This window comes from Notolepis coatsorum (genome assembly GCF_963971535.1).
Source record: "Notolepis coatsorum genome assembly, chromosome: 9".
Taxonomy (NCBI): Eukaryota; Metazoa; Chordata; class Actinopteri; order Aulopiformes; family Paralepididae; genus Notolepis; species Notolepis coatsorum.
In genome coordinates this window covers 103166843-103186099 of record NC_140173.1, presented here as the reverse complement: position 1 = coordinate 103186099, position 19257 = coordinate 103166843, and the positions used below count along the sequence as shown (strand labels likewise).

The 19257-nt window shown below is 42.2% G+C and overlaps 1 protein-coding gene across 2 annotated transcripts in view; it reads left to right on the top strand.

Moving 5' to 3' along the window:
* LOC311234056 (spastin-like) overlaps window positions 1–19257 on the top strand; it is a 104262-nt gene that overhangs the window by 73011 nt on the left and 11994 nt on the right. For both annotated transcript variants that reach the window (XM_084321149.1, XM_084321148.1), the window contains 6 exons: window positions 1794–1869; window positions 2328–2419; window positions 15054–15133; window positions 16618–16660; window positions 16880–16959; window positions 17586–17656. In XM_084321149.1, coding sequence (XP_084177275.1) covers window positions 1794–1869; window positions 2328–2419; window positions 15054–15133; window positions 16618–16660; window positions 16880–16959; window positions 17586–17656 — 442 coding nt within the window. The remainder of the gene's footprint in view (window positions 1–1793; window positions 1870–2327; window positions 2420–15053; window positions 15134–16617; window positions 16661–16879; window positions 16960–17585; window positions 17657–19257) is intronic.

Below are 19257 nucleotides of genomic sequence, written 5' to 3'. Positions count from 1 at the left end.
TAACAGAGATACATGTAGATAACATACACATCACTGCTTGGTACAGAAATACATGTAGATAACATACACATCACTACTTAGTACAGAGCTGGCAGAATGATAGACCTTGTCCAGGGGTCTAGGATTGGAATGCATGTACTATATAAATCACATCCTCATAATCCAACACTGATAGGAAACTGCTTCAACAATCCTTTTTCTACTAAACATAGGGAAGCAGCTCTATTTTTGTAGAAGAATATAATTTATATGCAATCTTCCAACAACAAAGGCCTAAAATGTAACCCTGTGGGACTCCCTTTGTTACCGATAAGAATTCAGACTGGATAGTTCCAGACGTCACACACTTGACGTCTCTCAAATGAATAACTAATGTTTATTCTTCTCATATTTTTATATTCAAACTTAATTATATTGTTTACACAGTTTATTTTTATCGTCTTTTTATATTCAGATTTCATTTTATTGCCTATATTTATGTATATATTATGTAGGGCTGTCCCCGACTAAGGATTTGGATGGTCGACTATGATTGGCCAAAATTTGCCGTTAGTCGACTATTGGTCGACAAAAAAAATATATATATATATAAAAAATATATAATATTTAAAATTTTTCTTTTTACATTTTTATTTATTTTTATTTTTTATCATTCCATTTGGGCTGTGGGGGGTGCTTAATGTCTGAAGGAGTCGACTGAAGGCTTCTTGTCCTCTGCAAAAGCATGCAATTGGTCCACTGATGGATACGTCTTGATATTTGTCTAGTCTAGTGTGTTCATTAGATGGGTGAAATCCTCTTTCAGTGCCTCTGTGCCTGTTTTCGTAGGCAGTTAGCCTCTGGTATGCGTGCCATTAGGTTGGCTAGTCGACTGGCTCCTTTCAACCGATTAGTCGACTAATTGACTAATAGGGGTCAGCCCTAATATTATGTATACCTCCCCTCCTCATGCTTCTATGAAGCCCAAATTTCCCCAAGGGGATCAATAAAGGAATATCTTGTCTTATTTATGATAAATACCCACCAACTCTGTCTACCCTAATAATCCAATAGAGTTACCTCCAAATCATTAACACACTTTTTAAGCCCAGTTTCATGACCTGGACAATGAACAGGATATCTAGTGGTGATTTGAACAGGAATAATAGAAGGGAGAGATATTATCAACCTGGAGAACTCGGGTGGGTGGTGTAGGCCGTCATGAAAGATGAAAAGCTATATACTTGATAGAGCTGTTACGGTCAAACAACCAAACACGACTTAAGATGGTTTGACCTTTATGTCAGAAGAAACCTGTGTGTGAGGGAAGTTCAAGTAATTTATTTGTCAAATACACAACAATACAGCGGCATTGCAGGTAATTAATTGTTTGTGTTTCGAGCTCAGACTCAACAGTGCACAATTAAGAAACAACAATGAATACAAGAATTGTAACAATAAGTAGTAGTAGTAAGATAAAAATAAAGTATAAAATGAGGTAAGAATTCTTTTTTCAATTATTTACAGAAAGTGTCTTGTGTATAGTGTACTGTATGTGCAGTGCAGGTTCCGTGTGTGTGTGTTCAAGAGTTTTTAAGAGGTGTGTGTTCAAGAGTTTTTAGGGCTATCTCCTGTCCTTGTTCTTGTTCAGGAGTCTTGTGGCTTGTGGGAAAAAGCTGTCCCTGAACCTGCTGGTTCTTGTGCGGATGCTCCAGTACCGTTTACCAGACGGTAGCAGAGTGAACAGTTTGTGACTGTGGTCTCTGAGAATGATTGTCTTTTTATTGTTCTTTTCATGACTCCTTTCATCACAGGTGGGAGAGGGAGAGAAGCTTGTCAGAGCGCTGTTTGCTGTGGCCAGAGAACTACAGCCTGCTATTATCTTCATTGGTTTGTATTAATATTTAAAGCCCTCACAGACGTGCCTAACTGTCTCTCAGTAGCATTTGTGTTCCTCCAGGTAGACTGTACATTATTCTTCTCAAACACATATATCAGCGAAAATGGATCAAAACAAAATTTTATTTAGTATTTTGGAAGCAATTTTTTCAAGGAATAATTCAGGCTATTTCTAATTATTGATAGCTGTTAGCTGGTGGTGAAGCTAACAGCTAACAAAGTAATGGGTGGGGGGGTATTGTACATATTAATGTTTTACTGAAATTAAATATTGATTTTCGTAGAAACTGACAACACATGCGCCAGAATTATTTATTGCCGCTTTGCCACTAAAGGCCATGTACTGAGGGACTCCTCATTTTATGAAGTTGTTGATAATTCTCTCTCTCTCTCTCTCTCTCTCTCTCTCTCTCTCTCTCTCTCTCTCTCTCTCTCTCTCTCTCTCACAGATGAGATTGACAGCTTGCTGTGTGAGAGGAGGGAGGGAGAGCATGATGCCAGTCGTCGTTTGAAAACAGAGTTCCTCATAGAGTTTGATGGGGTAAAGAGAATCAGCCTTTTCATCAACCATATTTAGTACTAATTTGGACTTATATATGTTTTATCTGATCTCAGCTTACCTTACTAAACATCATTCACACTGCCGTTAATGTTGAAAGGGGTGGAAAATACTCCACAAGACTTGAAAGTTGCTAGGCATATTGTAGGTGATAATTCCTTGCACGTCAAACTTCCACATTCAGTTGGATGCGCTTGTTATTAACACAATTTGAACGTCTTGCAGTAGAGTGATACAGTAACATTAGTGAAAGTAAAGGCATTGTGGTTTTCCTCTGGCCAGGTCATCAATTTGTGTTCCATCAGTCTTCTATAAAATGAAACGAATGCCTTGTCTCCACTAGCCAGGGTTTACTCTTGCTGTGGCCTTGTCTCCACTAGCCAGGGTTTAGTCATGCTTTGGCCTTGTCTCCACTAGCCAGGGTTTAGTTGTGCTGTGGCCTTGTCTCCACTAGCCAGGGTTTACTCGTGCTGTGGCCTTGTCTCCACTAGCCAGGGTTTAGTCGTGCTGTGGCCTTGTCTCCACTAGCCAGGGTTTGGTCGTGCTGTGGCCTTGTCTCCACTAGCCAGGGTTTAGTCGTGCTGTGGCCTTGTCTCTACTAGCCAGGGTTTACTTGTGCTGTGGCCTTGTCTCCACTAGCCAGGGTTTAGTCGTGCTGTGGCCTTGTCTCCACTAGCCAGGGTTTAGTCGTGCTGTGGCCTTGTCTCCACTAGCCAGGGTTTAGTTGTGCTGTGGCCTTGTCTCCACTAGCCAGGGTTTAGTCTAGCTGTGGCCTTGTCTCCACTAGCCAGGGTTTACTCGTGCTGTGGCCTTGTGATGTTGCTCCCTTAATGTTGCGGATGTTTAAACATTCCATACAAACTGAATGCCTACCTGATTCTCTCTACACAGCTAATATAGCTTTAATTTTGAAAAAAGGTAAAGAGGAAACTGACCCCTCCTCATACCGCCCTATTGCCCTCCTTGTAAACGACTTAAAGGTGTTCACCAAAATTCTAGCTAACAGGCTCAATAAATAACGGCCATAATTCATCCTGATCAAACCGGCTTCATTCCCGGGAGGTTTTCGTTTTTCAATGTTCGGCGACTACTGAACATCACATATGGCAAATATAAAAAAGATATAAACACAGCTATTTTGGCCCTTGACGCACAAAAAGCTTTTGACCAAGTTGAGTGGAACTATATTCAGTCTGTGATAGAAGAGTTTGGTTTGGGCAGGGACTTTGCTTTGTGGGTTGCAATGCTATACTCTCACCCCACTGCATCAGTCCTGACCAACTGCAATAAATCACCACCCTTTGCCCTTCACCGTAGTACATGCCAAGGCTGCCAATTATCTCCTTTACTCTTTGCCATTGCAATCTAACCCCTCGCCATTAGCATTAGAAACCACCCTTCAGGGGCGCCCTCGTGGCGCATACCATAGTGCCTCGCGCACCTACGCGGCCGACCCGGGTTCGATCCCAGCTCCCGTCGTTATTTGTCGCATGTCCTCCCCACCTCTCCTCCCGTTCGCCCTCTCCTCTGTCGGTCCTGCGTGACCAATAAAGCTGTAAGTCAAAATATAGGTCTGTTGAATATAAACAATATACCTATTGCACAAAGCTACCGGTATGTATAAATAGACAAAATATAGGTCTGTTAAATGTAAATAATATACATATTGCACACGGCTACGTATAGGTAGTCAAAGTATAGGTCTGTTGAATATATAGACTACAGCGAGTACACCACAAAATAAATATAGATATTGTTTCGGACATACAGTCAATTAGACAGATATGTACACTCAGGACAAGGACTGTACAGCAGAAATAGAGGAATGGAACACATTTTTATTTTATTTTTTTTTATAAAGTGAGAAGGTAAACATCAGGTTACACATGTAGATAGGTCAATCGACTGGACAGTGCTAGGCTAGAAGTGAGCATTATTTATGGGGGGTCGATTGAACCTTGTTCCCCAACATAAGTAAAGAAACGACCCCATGTTTTATAAAATCTATCTGTAGAACCCCTTATGACGCACCTTATTTTCTCCATCTTAAGGAAGTGCAAAATATCCCTGAGCCACATAGAGTGAGATGGAGGAGTGGGTGACTTCCAATGCAGTAATATGAGACATCTAGCCAGGAGATTAACAAATGCCACCAGGTGAGCTTTATATCGTGGCAGAGACAGGGTAGTAGGGGAGATAGAGACACCAAAGCAAGCAGTTATGGCAGTCGGGCTTATTGGGATCTCAATACTATTTGAGATAGTTTCAAATGTTTCAGACCAAAAATTATGTAGGGAAGGGCAGGACCAAAACATGTGACTATGTGTAGCAGAGCAGGGGCACGGTGGCATCTGTCACAGGTGGGATCAATGTTGCCATAGATCTTGGCTAGCCTGACTTTAGTAAAGTGTGAACGGTGAACAATTTTACATTGGATCAGTCCGTGCCTGGCACAAATTGAAGAGGAGTGGACCCGGTGTAGAATATCCTCCCACAGGTCTTCTGTGATGTCCTCACCCAGGTCCTCCTCCCATCTCCTCCTGATCTTTTCTAATGAGGTAGGACGCAGTGAGGAAATCAAGCCATACAGGACAGATATAATACCCTTTGTGACCAGTGTAGGTTTTAGTAAAGTGTCAATAGGAGTGGCTTCTGGAAGTTTGGGGAACTGTGGGTTGACATTATGTACAAAACTGCGGACCTGCAAGTATCTAAAGAAATGTGACCTCGAAAGAGAGAACTTGTCAGACAGTTGTTCAAATGATGCAAAAATATTTTATATATATAAATCTCTGAATGTTCTAATACCAAGAGGGGACCAGGAGAGAAAAGCTCTATCCATCACAGAGGGGAGGGAAACAGGGTTAGCTGTAATTGGAGCTAGTAAGGAAAAAGATTGTAAACCAAAATGTCGTCTAAACTGATTCCATATCCTAAGTGTTGATTTGACAATAATCAGAGTAATAAAGAGTAGGGAGAGGTGGGAAAAAGTAGAGGTGCATGAGCAAGAGCAGCCAGTGAGGCAGGGCTGGAAGAAGAGGATTCCAAAAGCAACCATACAGGAGATGAAGGTGTGTCTTCTAACCTTGCCCAATGTTGTAGTGCTCTAAAGTTGGCTGCCCAATAATAGAATTTAAAATTGGGCAGAGCCATCCCTCCCAGAGGTTTTGGTCTTTGTAGGAGGGCTTTACCGAGCTTAGGGACTCTCCTATTCCAGATGAACTGCGACACCAAACTGTTAATTTTCTGGAAAAATGCTTGTGTGAGAAAGATGGGTAAACATTGAAAAAGGTATGAGAATTTTGGCAGGGAGTTCATTTTAACTGAGTTGATTTGCGCAGTTAAGGACAGGGGTAATAACGACTATTGTTCAAAGTCTTTATGCAGTTTGCTTAACAAAGGGGAGAAGTTAAATTTAAATAAATCCTTACATTTGTCTGTGAAACGAATGCCAAGATATGTGAAGCCAAGTGGGGACATTTTAAAGGGCAAAGTATGCAAGGGGTAATTTCGACCTTCAGCATTCAGAGGGAATAGCTCACTTTTATCTAAGTTTAGTTTATATCCTGATATTTCACCGAATGAACTGAAAACGTCAAGGGCAGCTGGAATAGAGACAGAGAGATTCGATACATATAAAAGCAAGTCATCCGCATAAAGTGAAGTCTTCTGTTCGATGCCAAACCTATGAATACCAGTTATGTTAGGATTTGATCTGAGACCAATGGCCAATGGTTCTATTGCGATATTAAATAATAAAGGACTCAAATTGCAGCCTTGCCGAGTAGAGCGGAAGAGAGGAAAATATTCAGAATGTGCGTTGTTGGTTCTGACTGAGGCTATAGGGGAGGTATAAAGCAGTTTCACCCAAGTGATGAATGTTTTACCCAAGCCAAATCTCTCCATGGTGTAAAATAGGTAGCTCCACTCCACCCGGTCAAAAGCCTTCTCGGCATCTAGTGAGATTACAGCTTCTGATATTGAGGAAGAAGAGGGATTATACATGACATTAAGAAGCTGTCTAGTGTTAAAAGAAGAGTACAGTTTTTTTATGAATCCAGTCTGATCTGGGGAAATAATAGGGTAGTACAGATTCTAAACGTATAGAGATAGTAGTTTGGAAAGAAGCTTTAAATCCACGGATAGCAAACTTATAGGACGGTAGCTCCCACATAAGAGAGGGTCTCTGTTCTTCTTCAAGATTAAGGAAATTGTGGCCTGAGTAAGTGTATGGGGCAATTTAATAAGAAGTTTGCGCCAATTTACCAAAAAACTTCCTATAGAATTAGATTGGGTAACCATCGGGGCCTGGTCATTTACCTGCCTGCATGTTGTGAGCAGCCTCTTCAATCTCCTCTATTGTGATAGGCTCATCCAGTTTCACCGCTGAGTCAGAGTCAACTTTAGGAATATCAAGAGAGTCAAAAAAGTTGCTAAAGGCAGACGGGTCAGTGGATTGTTCTGCAGCATAGAGAGATGAGTAGAAGTTTTTAAATTGTTCATTAATTTCTTTGGGATCTGTAGTTATACCTGTTGGAGTTTGGATTTGATGAGCTAATAGTTTATTCACCATATCTCCGTGTTCATAGTAATTGTATCTGGATTTGAATAGTAATTTTTCGGTATGGGTGGTAGTCAGAGTATTGAATTCTGCTTATAACAATAGGCGTTCCTTATATAAATCAGGTGATGGAGCGATAGAGTAAATCTGCTTGGAAATAAAAGTAACAATCTTCGTTCGATAACAAACTAGTATTCAGTGGTCGGGTGTTATCACATCCCCTAATTTGAAATTCCATCAGATGCACAAGCCAAGTCCTGGGTGGGGGAGGTCTCCCTCACACGAGGCAGCCGACAGTGCAGCGCCAATGCAGAGGAAGGGGGGGGGGGGTGGGACTAGGGATTGGGGGTGTGGGAAGCCGCTCGCCACTCTTATCTCCCAGAGGGCCTTCGACTCCAGAGCTCTCGGTTCGACCTTGGTCCAGGAATTTGTTTTGGCTGACTGACTGAATTTATCCCAGCCACGTCCCTTTAAATTTGATTTGAATAGAGTGGAATATAACTCTATTGATTTGAGTGGAGTGAGTTTTAACAACTCCGTCCAAATGACTGAATGCATTATTAGTCCAAGTGTCCAAGTGTCTTATCAGTTCATTTTGGTAGATCCTGTGCGCGGTAAACAGATCCAAAATCTTCTTATTGCAGTCCAAAAGCTTCGATAATCCAAAAATGACCACGTCTTCAAGTTGGTAACCCGATTATGATGTCCCAATAGGCAGAGAGGGTTAGCCTTATTCTGCTTCTTGAAGAAAATATGCAATCCACTGATTAGATCCATTTAGAGTTGATTTGAGTATAGTCCGGCCACCGGCACGAAGCAGGGCATAGCAGCGTCAGGCTCCATGGAGCAGTAGAGGCGGCGGTAGGAACGGCCTTGAAGGCCTTGGGAGAGAGGAAAGAAATGCGACTTGTCTCTGCAAGAGGTGGGAGGTACACCATATGAGCAAGATAGTACTGATGAGATGAGCCGATTGTCGATCAAGAAATAATCAATACGAGTGAAGGTGTGATGAACATGAGAGAAGAATGAGTATGCTCTGCTAGATGGGTTGTGAAAACGCCAAGGGTCTAAAAGTGAAAATTCTTCCATAAAAGATTGAATGGTTTTAGCGGAGCTTGAAAGTACTGCATTTCTGGTAGATGAGCGATCCAATGATGGATTAAGCCAACAATTGAAGTCCCCTCCTAATATTAGATAATGTGTGGAGAGGTCAGGTATTGAAGAGAACACAGATCTAAAAAATTAGCTATTGTCCCAGTTAGGGCCGTAGATATTAAGCATAATCACTGGGGTGCCACAGAGCTTCCCAGTTACCAGCACAAATCTACCATTTGGGTCAGAGAGAACATCGGAGCAAATAAAATTTATTGATTTGTGAATTAAAATTGCCACACCTCTAGCTCTGCTCTGAAATGATGAGTGGTACACTTGTCCAACCCATCGTTTACATAGTCTGGTATAATCAGATAGCTTGAAATGAGTTTCCTGAAGCAAAGCTATATGAACCCCCAAATTCTGAAGATGCCCCTGTACTTTACTACGTTTGATTGGCTGATTTAAGCCCTTACAATTCCAACTAGTAAATTTGACCACTCCTCCAATCTGCTGTGAGGTTTTAGGTTGAGTCATAAACTGGTGTTGAGTGTACAATGAGTAACATCGAAAAGTATGCCCTAATAGTATTTTTCATGTGCAGTGGCCAAGTCATAGAAAAAACAACAACAGTATAAACATCGCACAAAAATAACTGTAAATGTACACAAACCCTTCCCTCCCCCCTCCCTCCCATGCTGATGCGTCTCCTCGAATTGGACGCGCGCATAACCCACTATTACTAACCCCCTAAGAGAAACAAGAGAGGGAGATAAACACCACCCCTTCCGTGGTTAAGTGACAAATGTTAATATTGTGATTTGTGAGATATCGTAGTCTCAAAATGAAATATGGCCTGTATAGGACCATATGGACATGAATTATGAACTTGCCGTTCAGCTGATGGTTACAGTCTGGGGAACCGCTTTTCTGAGCTTAGTGTTTATGAAAGTCGAGGCGGCAGCCGGGTCTTCAAACGTGTGCGTTGAACCACTCGGCAGAGTGATTTTCAGAACCGCAGGAAACATCAGCCCAAACTTGATACCAGGACAGGCATGGAGTTCACGTTTCACTCCTCCAAACGCAGCCCTCTTCTTGGAAACAGCGACGGTGTAATCAGGGAAAATGGAGAGCCTTTTGCCTTGGAAGAGTAGAGGGGTGTCACGGGAGGTCGCTCTGGCCCGACGTAGGATTTCGTTTCGGAGATGAAAGAAGTGGACCCTGATGATGAGCGGATGAGGCGTCTCTCCCTCTTTCGGTTTAGCCCGCAAAGTGCGATGGGCTCTGTCGAGTAGGGGCTCCTCCTCCAGGCCCAGTAGGTTCTTGAGTAAGCGGCAGATGAATTCTGTTGGGCGCGGACCCTCCGAGCCCTCAGGTATCCCCACGAGTCGAAGGTTGTTCCTCCTCGATCTCCCCTCTAGGTCCTCACATTTGTCTGTTAATAATTTCACCTGTGACGTGAGCTCCTTAACAGTGGAGTCAAGCGAGGAGAGCTGGTCACTGTGATCGTTCGTCGCACGTTCCAACTCGCAGATGCGCACAGCATGGATTTCAGCTCTCAAGTTAGTTGCCGATGAGTAAATTCTTTCACAAATATCTTCCTTCAGCGAGTTCAGCATTGATTGTAAGGCCCCTAGATCAGAGGCGCTGCCGCTGTCCATGTTAGCAGCTGGTGCGTGCGGTGGTGGTGGTTGATCAGTCAATTGGAAGATTGTTTGCTGTCCTGCACGCGTCGTCCTTAACTTGGGTTTAACAGGAGGCATGGACGATTTAAGTGTAGAAAAGTATGTCTGACTGGTAAATGAACATACATTGTCCAGTGTCCAAAGTCCTAAAAGAAAAAACGTTGTTAAAGGACTATTTATAATTGAAATGTGTCACAAAACGATAGAGCGGCGAAAAGCACGTCTTACATGCTCGGTGTCCCTCCTACTCTCTATTCTGCAGAATCTCTACCGCCTTTATTAGACCTTGTTGAAAGATTTGGCAGACTCTCTGGATACACTATAAACTGGCAAAAGAGTGAATTTATGCCACTTACTGACGGCCTGAATTCAGAATTTATGCCACTTACTGACGGCCTGAATTCAGGATTCCTCCAGAACCTGCCCTTTAGAATTACAGATAAAATTTACTATCTTGGAGTTGTTATTCCTAGGAATCATAAACTCCTGTATAAATTAAACTATGAACCAATGTTAGAGAAATTGAAATTGAATATAGAGAAATGGAGAATTCTCCCATTGTCTATGATAGGCCGTATTACTTTGGAGGCCAAACCCGAGATAGTCCGGGTTAACTCGCCATGCTCTGGGGCTGGGCGCCAAGACCCGAGAAATCTCGGGTTTTAATCGATATTTCTTTTATTCGCTATATCCATACATTTTTCATCCATCCAGCCTGACGTTATCATTGGGAATGGGTCTGAGCTCGCAAAGGGCAAATACCGCCGCCTATCGTCTCCCGGATGGTATTGCACATCATTGGAATCCCTCTGGCTGGGGCTGTGCATCGATTTAAGAAGTCCGGTCCGGGTTTTCCTTCTTGGGCATGCAGTATCGTTATAACAGATGGACTGGGGACACTCGGAGCAGCGTGGATTATGTGTTTTGGATATATAACGTTGGATCAATAAACACGATCAATATTTGGAATGGCGATCAGGAATTGGATTAATCTTTTTGCAGGACATCAGATGTGAGGTAAGGACTTTATGTTACGAATCTTGGGTTAATCAGATGTTTCTTTCACCGCCATCGGAGTGTGTGTGTGTGTGTGTGTGTGTGTGTGTGTGTGTGTGTGTGTGTGTGTGTGTGTGTGTGTGTGTGTGTGTGTGTGTGTGTGTGTGTGTGTGTGTGTGTGTGTGTGTGTGTGTGTGTGTGTGTGTGTGTGTGTGTGTGTGTGTGTGTGTGTGTGTGTGTGTGTGTGTGTGTGTGTGTGTGTGTGTGTGTGTGTGTGTGGTTCGCGCCAGCCAAAGTACGGAGAAGCGATTTTTCAGACCCCGCTTCTGTTCGCCCATGAGGACACATATAATATCGATAATCTAGCATTTATTTCAAAACTATTCATAAATCAAGCGACAAATGGCACGATTTCTAACTAAATACACTGAAGCTCGATTTGCTGATTTGCTGAGACAGAATGCTCTAGAAATATATTCATATTCATCAAGGTATAAAACGGAAATGAGAACTCATTGACGATCACTGTGTTATTTAGATCTATTGCTATTATATTTGATATATTTTAAGCACTCACAAATAAGTCCTATCCTACACTGGATAAAGCACTGGCACTGAAGGGCCATCAGCAGAGGGCGCTGTTGGCCCCCAATGAGTTAATGTGATAAAAATGTTCACTTTACCCAGGTTTTTATATCTGTTCCAGAACATGCCAATTCTTTTAACAAAAGCATTTTTTTTTTATCCACTTTTTCTCCCATTTTTCTATATTTTCTCCCATCCCAATTTCGTATCATCCAATTCAACCCTCCCCTGTCACGAACGCTGTTTCTTGCCTCCCACAAGCCGGCTGCAATGTGGACTAAGTCATACATAGCACAAGTCCCCTCCGGTACTTGAGGTAACAGCAGTCGCATCTTTTCACCTGCGCAGCTCGATCTCTCAGTGGCGAGGAGTAACGCGTGGGAGGCTCACGCTGCCCCCGACACTTCCTGATTCTACAGCCCAGGCGCACACCAACCGACCTGTAGGAGTCGCTGTCCACAACGCCCGATCCCCACCCATCTAATACGGCCCACCCCCTAATACGGCCAATGTGTATTAGTATGAACGACCAGCTAAACTGAAAGCAAATGTGGAGCGCTGGGCTTGAACAGGCAAGCCCAGCGTCTCCAGATTTCGTGGCGAGCGCCTTGCCCACTACACCACGTAGCCGCCCATCACAAAAGCATTTTTTAAGACCCTTGACACTCTTATTATGCCTTTCATTTGGGGATACAAAACACACAGTATTTCTAAAAATCACCTGTGCAAGCCTACAAATATGGGAGGCCTTGCCTTACCCATGTTTCAACACTACTACTGGGCAGCCAATGCAAGAGCTCTGGTCTACTGGCAGGACTCATACCCTGGTGAGAACACCACTACCACCCCTGCATGCCTGGCCATAGAACAGAATGCTAGCAGTATCTCTCTCCCAGCACTTCTCTTTGCAACAAAAAGGTCCCTTGGGGCCGCTATAAGAGACAACTTTATGATAAAGAACTTGTTGAAAATATGGTACCAGATCAGAAAAGTCTTTAAATTACCAGAGACATCGTTCTGTACTCTCATCTGTCATAACCATGCTTTCTCTCCTTCACAATCGGATCACATTTATTTCAAATGGAAGGAAAAAGGAATAGTCTCTATAGAAAACCTTTACATAGATGGTCATTTCTCCAGCTCCATATGAGCTCCCCCCCACTCATTTCTTTCGATATTTACAAATTAGGAACTATGTTCGTTTAAATATTCCAAATTTTGAAACGTATACAGATAAGATAAGTTAATATATTCCTTTATTGATCCCCTTGGGGAAATTCAGGCATCATAGCAGCATGGGGGAAGGGGGGGGGGGGTGGTACAGGTAGTAAAAACAACACATGCAGTGTAAACAATTAGGTCAATTTGGTCAGTATAATTTACTATAGCTGGGGAAAAAAATATTCACATTATTCACAGTGTCACATAAGGTGCAGTATGCATACGGTAGTGTTATAATTTACTATCTACTGAGTATACATTATTCACAGTATCACAGTATCCACTGAAATATACATTATTCACAGTATCACAGTATCCACATAAGGTGCAGTATGCCTAAGGTAGTGTAGGTTGTCCTCCTTGGGTTCCTATAAGTCCCAGGTCAATGTCTGGTAGCAGTCGCTGCCCCCTGTTGTGGGGCCTGGAGGCTGCTAGTCGCTGCCCACTGTTGTGGAGCCTGATGGCCGCTGGTATGAAGGACTGTCCGAGGCGGTTAGTTGAGTGTCGGGGGGGAATGAGTCTGTGGCTGAACGAGCTTCTCATCTTGACTAGCTCGTCGTAGAGGGGGTGGTAGGGGTTCTCCATGATGGCAGCCAGCTTCCTTATCATCCCCCTCTCTGCCATCACCTCTAGTCTAGGTAGCTCCACTCCCACCACGGAGCTAGCCTTCCTCACCAGCTTGTTGAGCTTGTTGGTGTCCCTTGAGTTGATGTAGCCTCCCCAGCATGCCACAACATAGAAGAGGATGCTGGCCACTACAGACTGGTAAAATGACTGCAGCAGTCTGTTGCACACATTGAAGGACCTGAGTCTCCTCAGGAAGAACAGCCTGCTCTGTCCCTTCCTGTAGAGGCCCTCTGTGTTATCCGACCAGTCCAGTTTATTGTTCAGGTGTACCCCAAGGAACTTATGAGTCCACCACCTCCAGTATACACCAATTGCTGTGATATATTCCCTCATGACTACAGAGCCCAATACCAAAGGCCTGATATCCAAGTTTGTAGACTCATTTACAGAACACTATATTCCATCTACACAATGCTTGAGGGAGTCCTGGGAGAGAGATATTCAGGTAGACATTCCATAGACACCTGGGACGAGTGCCTCCGCAGTATCCACTCTTGTTCTATTAATTCCAGACATCAGTTAATTCATGCATAGACTTCATTATTCTTGTACAAGATTGCACTCAATATACCCCTCAGTCTCACCACTCTGTACCAGATGTAAATCTGCTGAGGGCTCACTAGGTCACCTCTTCTGGTTTTGCCCGAAGCTCCATAGGTTCTGGAGTGAGGTGTTCCAATGCTACTCAAACATCTACACCCATGACTTTCCCCCAGACCCAATAGTGGCTATTTTTGGCTGGTCACATAATATGACAACACTCAATTACTCCGAGATACAGACTATACAATATGGCATGGTAATTGCAAATAAATGCATTTTAATGCTGTGGAATAAAGAAATAGTACCACTTTTCCAAACCTGGTTGACAGAACTCATTAATATGCTACACATGGAGAATATGCTATGAGAACGCAGGGCAACCCAGCCAATTTAAAGACATTTGGCAACCTTTCCTTGACTATCTATCTTAAAACTAACAAACGACTAGATACAATACATACTGTAGATATCTAAAACAATGTGAACTTATAGAGCACTGTTTTTTGTTTGTTTTTGCTATGTGTTTGTTGTGTGGTGTTTCTTCCCTCGGCTCATTGCTCTAAATGCATCAACTAAAGGGACTCTTGTATTTTGTACAAAGACTATAACTGGACTATGTGGACTGAATGGCACATGTGAAGCTGTCCTTTACACAAAGCCATGTAAAAAGACTGTCTATTATTGATACATATATATTCTCAATCTCTGATTTGATATGTCTATGTCTAACATAGACATATATATACATATATATTTTTATTTGAATTTGTTGTCATCGTGATGTCTTTATTTTGTCTGTCCTGTCTGCTTTGTTTGTATCTGTTAAAACATTGAATAAAAATAATATTAAGAACATAGCTAATGGAGACGAAAACCCAACCATACCATACCTTGCTAGACCATGACTAGTCCCACCCAGGCTGGACATAGCTAATGGAGACAAGGCATACATTTGCGATAAGTGAAACAAAATGCACTTCGGGAATTAAGTCAAATAAGATCAGCTGGTGAAATTCTGAAAGAAAATGTAGTATCATGTCCTGATGCCCTGATGGCATCCACTAGTTAACCTTAGTTAGCCATTATAAGTGTTTTCAGTACAAGTGTTTTCAGTACAAGTGTTTTCAGTACAAGTGTTTTCAGTATAAGTGTTTTCAGTACAAGTCTTTTTCAGTAGAAGTGTTTTCAGTAGAACGTTTTCAGTAGAAGTGTGTAGAAGTGTTTTCAGTAGAATGTTTTCAGCAGAATGTTTTCAGTAGAAGTGTTTTCAGTAGAATGTTTTCAGTAGAGGTGTTGTTGATGTCAGGTCCAGTCCGGAGGGGATGACAGAGTGCTGGTGATGGGGGCCACCAACAGGCCTCAGGAGCTGGACCCTGCAGTACTCCGGTACATACGCCGCCTAGACTCTTGTAAATTAGGGCTATTTGATTTGAGTGATTTATTGTACTGTAACTATTTTTATTGCACTGCACTATTGCATCATTTTACTCTATCTATTATATCTTACCAACTATTTTATTTCACTACACTATTGCACTATTTTGCTCTGTCTACTCTTTTATTGCTGTCTATTTTTAAATGGCCATAGAATCAAACGGTAAACAAAGAGGCCTATTAACACATTGGGAGCTGGGGGTTGTGCCCATCAAAGTACCCAGTCTGCCACCGTTGAAAGCCTATGGAGATGTTTACCTTCTTTGCAGGGGTATAACTTTTCAAATGTTATTGCTATATTGACATTACTATGGCCCATTCAACATCGATTATCTATCGTTCAGGATGTGGGAATGTTATATTTTTTCATTCATACATTGTTGCGTTAATAGCGTCGAGAATATAAGTGTTTTTAATCTTTTCTGCTGTAATTCCAAAAACAGTAGTTATAGGCCCTGAAGCATATGATAGATTATCGATTGGCGTTTCTTTCCTATACACGCTATATTAAAAAATTCAAATGTATATGATCGGTATACATTATGCTTCATCATGCGTGAAGGAAAGGGGGGGGGGGTCGTTTATAATTCCTTGATCGTCAGTAACGGCTTTATTTAGTATGGGTTGATATATTGATCAGATGGTTTGCAGTGAAATGAATAAACAATCGGGCTGACAATAACGTTACTGTCCTCTTACCGTTTGCCGATGAGACTGGAGGAAAAAGATCCCAATTATTTGACGGCGATCTCCTAGATCCATTTCCGGTTTGTATGGCGCAATAAACGGCGAAATCATATCGATTATTAAGTTTAGAAAGCGATCCAAATGCACTATAGTGTTTGTCTGGATCCACGTAACAAGATATCACTGCCGGAGGGATTTCCTCAACGCACCGATCGGCACTTCCGGTTTTGCAGAGAGTGTAACTCGCCCGACCATCCACCAGGCGGCGGTATTGAGGCGTTGCAATCTCATACAGGGTCCCACTGCAGTCCGGAGGTTGGCTGGATGAATTAAAAATGTAATATTGATCCCAAAAACGGCGTAAGTCGTTCTTGGCGTTCAACGCATGGCGGGCAAAAACGGCGTAACTCGTTCTTGGCGACCAATGTGTTAAGATGTTAGATCCTAATATGAAAAACTGTGTGATTTAATGCTCTATCTATGACTTACCTTGACCTCGTCTATTTTATGCTAGTTTTATACTTATTTTATGTCTGCACTTTATGCATTGCTCTTGATCTGCCAATTTTGTGCAAATGTTATGCCTGTCTTTTTTATACTGCTGCACTTTGAGCTGCAATTCTTGTATGAAAGGTTTTAAAAATACAGTTTATTATTATATGAATCCTATACACTGTTCATAACGTTTGTCCACGTGCAAAGGACTTTGTGGGCGTTACTGTAAACATTTGTTTGTGTTTATCTTACAGACGCTTTGCAAAAAGGATATATGTAGCATTACCAAATGAGGAGGTATGTATGTAGATTTATTGACATGTTTTGGTATAATATAAAAAAAAATCCTTTTCATCACAGTATCTGTCTTTGATTAGTTCAAATCGATTCTAATAGATTTGTTCAAAGAGCGAAAACTAACAAATTATATGTTATGTTATGGTATGTTATGTTATCTTATGTTATGTTATGTTATGTTATGTTATGCTATGCTATGCTTTGTTATTTCATCCACAGATGAGATTCAACTTGCTGAGGAATCTTTTAGGAAAGCATGGGAATCCACTCAGCCAGAAAGAACTGCTCCATCTAGCAACGTGAGTACCACCCCTACAGTACATAGTGAGTACCACCCCTACAGTACATAGTGAGTACCACCCCTACAGTACATAGTGAGTACCACCCCTACAGTACATAGTGAGTACCACCCCTACAGTACATAGCCATACACTTAAAGTGAGTACACCCCTACAGTACATAGCCATACACTTAAAGTTAGTACTACCCCTACAGTACATAGCCATACACTTAAAGGTACAATACGTAATGCCGCCAAACAGACGTCTAGGCAAAAGTGCCACTCTTTGTATCGCACTTTGTTTACATTTTTGGTTTTGGTCTGATGTGTGGATAGGAGGGAGGGGTTGCTATTGCTGGCCACACCGCAGGCTCAATAACAACTCTAAACACTATAATAAGTTACTATTCAGCTATAAGCCTGGAGCATTAGCAAGCCATCCCCTATCCACACTCAACTCCAACCCACACATTGGACCAAAACTAAATATTTAAACAATACCAAGAGGGGCACTTTTTCCTAGTGGTGTTTGACTGCATGAATGATTCCACCTGTGAAATCCAGGGTGAGTTTGGCACACTGCTCCTCTGCAGTGAACTCTTTAAACAGTCAGATTTCTAACTAATCCTTGGACCATCTCAACAGAGTGACTGGTGGATACTCAGGAAGTGATCTCACGTCATTATCAAAAGATGCTGCTCTTGGACCAATCAGAGGTTAGTTAACACACATTCACCTAGAGTCATGGTGTGTTCGGGGGAACATGGTATTCTGGGTAAATGGTACCTGGGATCCATTCATAAATATCACCCAGACGACCTTCCTGCTGGGAGACACACGTGGCAGGCTGGGGCTACTTCCATGATTCCTTCTGGGCAGAGCGGTATGGCCAAAATAACATATCACATTCTTTGTATTAGTTTTGACGATATAATGGTATTTAACAGTATTTCAATTTACAATAATAATAATAAATATACCTGCAAGCAGGGATGTGGGGGCCAAGCATAGGCATACCTTTGTACATGCAGATTGGTGAAAATCTGTAGGAGTAGCATTTTAAGTGTTTTTCACAGGAAAATTACGTCATTGAAGGCAGTGAATTTGGCTTGAGCCAAGGAATTCAACAGGACCTCTTATTTCAAATTTGAATTCAGTCGACCCCGTGGCATCTCAGCCTTCGTACGTTCGCAGTTGCTTGCTTCCTCTTGGTTGAGTGAGAGGGGGGGTGTTGTCATTTAAATTGGAATAATATTGCTACTGGCTTGGCTGGTCGTTCATACTAACACAATTGGCAGTGTTAGGGGTGGGAAAGCCAGTGGGTGGGGATTGGACGTTGTGGACAGCGACTCCTACAGGTCGGTTGGTGCGCCTGTACAGCAGAATCAGGAAGTATCGGGGGCAGCGTGAGCCTCCCACGCGTTACTCCTTGCCACTGAGAGATTGCGCTGTTCAGGTGATAAGATGCGACAGCTGCCTCCTCGTGTACCGGAGGGGACACGTGATGCAAGGCTTGGTCCTCACTGCAGCCGACCAGTGGGAGGCATAGTCTAGCAACGTTCGAGACAGGGGAGGGGAGAATTGAAGGAAGAATTGGCGAGGCGAAATTGGGATGGGAGAAAATTTAAAAAAATTAATAATCTTTATTTTTTATTTTATTTTTTTTATTAAAAACATTTTTTAATCAGTTACTAATGTGAAAGATCGGATCGGGAAAGATCGGTATCGGTAGATACTCAAAATCACATGATCGGGATCGGATCGGGAGCAAAAAAATGTGATCGGGACATCCCTAGTAATATGCCTTCCTGTCTTCAAAAGTGTAGAAGAGGTGACGAATAACAAACACAAACATTGATTCGGTAATTTTCTGCTTCAAGTTAGAGCGTGGCTCCATTGGTCTCAATGGAGGGGGGCAGTCGTCATTCAACCTGTCACAGGAAAAATCAGAGCCTAGTTTTAAAATTTATTTTACGAATCCCAAGAGTCATGTGAACGTTTTTTTTATATATACTATGTATATGAGTTGTGAAAATTGGAAGAGGGATGGCAGTTTAGAAAGTGTGTGAAATTATTCCAAAATGTAGCTCTCCCCACTCTAAAATTGGTGAAATTGAGCAGAAGACACAAAGTGTACCTTGCATGCTGCAATCCAAAAATAAGAATAATAATTAAACCGTTTAAACTCTGCATGAGCCAGGGAATCCATTGCTACAAGAATTTAGAAAATCGGACATACAGTTCAAAAGTTACAGGCATCAACGCGACTCCAACTTTGACACGTTGGTGGCGCTAGAGTGCACGAGTTGTCAACATG